The sequence below is a fragment of the Salvia hispanica genome, chromosome 1 (genome assembly GCF_029641045.1).
Source record: "Salvia hispanica isolate PSC_SH4W2 chromosome 1, Shi_PSC_v1, whole genome shotgun sequence".
Classification (NCBI taxonomy): Eukaryota; Viridiplantae; Streptophyta; class Magnoliopsida; order Lamiales; family Lamiaceae; genus Salvia; species Salvia hispanica.
In genome coordinates this window covers 53156024-53159217 of record NC_142692.1, presented here as the reverse complement: position 1 = coordinate 53159217, position 3194 = coordinate 53156024, and the positions used below count along the sequence as shown (strand labels likewise).

General features: G+C 44.9%; 1 protein-coding gene across 1 annotated transcript; it reads left to right on the top strand.

Moving 5' to 3' along the window:
* Positions 1 to 1362: 1362 nt before the first annotated feature.
* On the top strand, positions 1363 to 2901 carry LOC125224016 (protein BYPASS1-LIKE-like). Its single transcript, XM_048127355.2, has one exon. The coding sequence runs from the start codon at positions 1633 to 1635 to the stop codon at positions 2767 to 2769; it is 1137 nt and encodes a 378-aa protein (XP_047983312.1). The 5' UTR covers positions 1363 to 1632; the 3' UTR covers positions 2770 to 2901.
* Positions 2902 to 3194: the final 293 nt, after the last annotated feature.

The following is a 3194-nucleotide window of genomic DNA, read 5'->3' as shown; positions in this document are numbered from 1 at the left end:
TGGTCCCGCCACCAGTTTCGTCGCCAACGGCAACTAGCACAATATGAGATACTATTTGGCGGATGGGATATACCCAAACTGGCTCGTCTTTGTGAAGACGATCAGGCATGCGATCGGACCAAAGAAGTCATACTTTGCGAGCCGTCAGGAGGGAGCGCGCAAGGATGTTGAGCGCGCATTTGGTGTGCTCCAGAGTCGATGGGGGATGGTGAAGGGTCCGGCACGGCAGTGGTATATTCCCAACATCGGCGACATCATGTACGCATGTATCATTTTGCACAACATGATTGTCGAAAGTGAAGGGGACGAACTGACTCAGTGGACCAACGAAGATGATACGGGTGCCAGTCCAAGCCACGGCGTGGCCAGCGCGAATGTGAACATGGGGGTACCTCATGGAGAGGTTGAGTGGTTGCGCGCATTTGCCGACATGCGGCAAAGAGATGCCCATATTCGACTTCAGGAGGATATCATCGAAGAGGTTTGGACGCGGAGGGGTGGACATTGATGTGGTTGCTTTTTTATTTATCTACTATATAATTTTTTTTTCTTTTATGATGTATGTTCTTTTTTTTAATGAAATATTTGCATTTCCCCGTTCGTATTTGTGTCGAATTTTAATTCCGTAAATTTAAATTTTAATTGTGAATTTAATTTTATTGCGGGAAGTTCTAGTGAAATGGGAAGTCCTAGTGATGACGTGACAAAAAGTTTTTGTGAGAAGTCCTAGTAGAAGTCATAGTGGGAGGGGCGCCACCGGAAACGCTCTAAAGTAAGAGATAGAATAATGTATATGAAGCTCTCTTTTATTTTACTTTATCTCTATTTTAACTATTTATTTCTCCGAACAACAACGTTAAAAAGAAATCAAAATTATGACAGGGGGAGTATATTATAAGCTGGTTTTTATATCTTAAAATATCATTAATGTTATCTTTGAATTATTTATCGCTAAAACCATTTGCATTTTGGCGAAGTTTTTCCGTAAATCGTCGGAGCAATTAGCATAAATTCATAGTATTGAGGAAAATGCAAATAAATAGATTTTACCAGCATAGTAATTATATTCCGATAAATTAAGGATATCATAAATCCAAAGTTTTTATTTTGTAGGGACTTAAAATGCAAATAATATTCACGAAAGACGTGTCCAATTCGCGTTTTCCAGAGTCATATGCCATCCATTTTGGCCTCCTTCGAAAATAGTTGCCTTTTCCCATTTTCGGCCCTAATATTCCACTTTTTTCTTAAACATTAATTACATTATTAACAGTTCACACTAAACAGATTAGTGTAATTACTTGAATTTAAAGTCACTGTTACACTGTGAAGAAGACTACCTTTCCCAACAAAAATTATTACGCGGTACAAATTCCCCCAATAAAACCATGTCATTTCTCTCTAGGGTTTCAAACATCCTCACTTTCTCTCTCATCCTCCATCGCCTTCACTCCACTCCCTCTTCCTCTCCAAATTGGAATTGGGTAATCTGCGAAGAAGATTTTCCATTCTGTGTGGAATTCGTGATCGGAATTAGGTTTCTCATTTCCAAAATCGAGGATTCAATTTCTGGGTTTTAGGGTTTGATTATCCCCAATTTGCCGATTTCATGCGAGCTGAGAGAGATCGCAAATGCCGATTACCGAATTTCACGACGCGTCGCCATCGTCTCAGAGCTCCAATTCCGGCTCCATCTTCTCGATCCTAAGCCGCCGCCGCGACCAGGTCCACTCAACGGAGCACGGCGTTTCCGAGACGGAGGCGGAGGTCTTCCAGCGTCACGTGGCCGACCGGTTCCACGACCTAGCGGCGGCGGACTCCGGCAGCCTCCTCTCAATCCCGTGGCTGCGCAGCCTCCTCGACGCGTTCCTGTGCTGCCAGGAGGAGTTCAAGGCGATCGTGTTCAATAACGCGGCCAGCCTCAGCCGGCCGCCGATCGACCGCCACGTCGCCGACTACTTCGAGCGGAGCGTCAAAGCCCTCGACGTCTGCAACGCCATCCGCGACGGAATCGAGCAGATCAGGCAGTGGAAGAAGCAGCTAGAAATCGTGCTCTGCGCATTGGACAAGCAGAGGAGCATCGGCGAAGGCCAATTCCGCCGCGCCAAAAAAGCCCTAATCGATTTAGCCATCGGAATGCTCGACGACAAGCAATCCAACACCACATTCGCGCAGAGAAACCGCTCCTTTGGCCGCCAACAGAAGAGCATAGGCCATTTCAGGTCCCTCTCCTGGAGCGTCTCCCGATCATGGTCAGCCGCGAAACAGCTGCAGGCAATCGGGAACAATCTCCTCCCACCACGGCCGAACGAGGCAAACGGGCTTACCCTAGCCGTGTTCACGATGAATTACGTGCTCCTGTTCGTAATGTGGGCGCTGGTGGCCGCGATCCCCTGCCAGGATCGGGGCCTGCAGGCCCACTTCAATGTGCCGAAGCAGTTCCTGTGGGCCGGGTCGATCCTGTCGCTGCACGATAGGATCGTGGAGGAGTCGAAGAGGAGGGATAGGAGGAATGTGTGCGGTTTGCTGAGGGAGATTGAGGAGATTGAGAAATGCTCCCGGCATTTGAATGAATTGGTGGATTCCGCTGAGTTCCCGTTGTGTGATGAGAGGGAGAGAGAGGTGAGGCAGAGGGTTGAGCAAGTGAGGAATGTTTGTGAGGGTTTGAAGATGGAGCTTGATCCATTGGAATGCCAAGTTAGAGAAGTGTTTCATCGAATTGTTCGGAGCAGAACTCAAGGTCTTGATTCGGTTGGCCGTGGTAATTGAAATGTGAAGTTGTCTTGTGCTACTCCATTTGTTACATAACCATTGTTTTTATGTAAAGAAATTAGCAAAAAGGAAAAAAAGATTGGACTTTGCTCGTGTCCATCATCTATATAGTGAATATTTTTGACTAAATTGTCTTTCTTGGATGATTTATGTTTGATTTACACTTTTAATTAAGGCTTGTTCTTGGTTTTGTAAAAAATGTATCGGTTTCTTTTAACGATGCAATTAGATAAAAAGCCTTTTCAACCCAACACGTTTTCTTGCCAAAAATATTTTGATTAACGAAATCTTCAAAACTAGTATGTTTTGAAGTCGTTGATAATAATTAAAGAAAACTATACTAACCTTCAATGGTTGATAATTCATCGTGTTTGTTTGGGATATCGTTGACATTCTCTGCAGAATTTGACTTTGATTTTGAC

Coding starts and splice junctions, on each gene's coding strand:
- LOC125224016 (XM_048127355.2), top strand. CDS start 1,633: ATGCCGATTACCGAATTTCACGACGCGTCGCCATCGTCTCAGAGCTCC.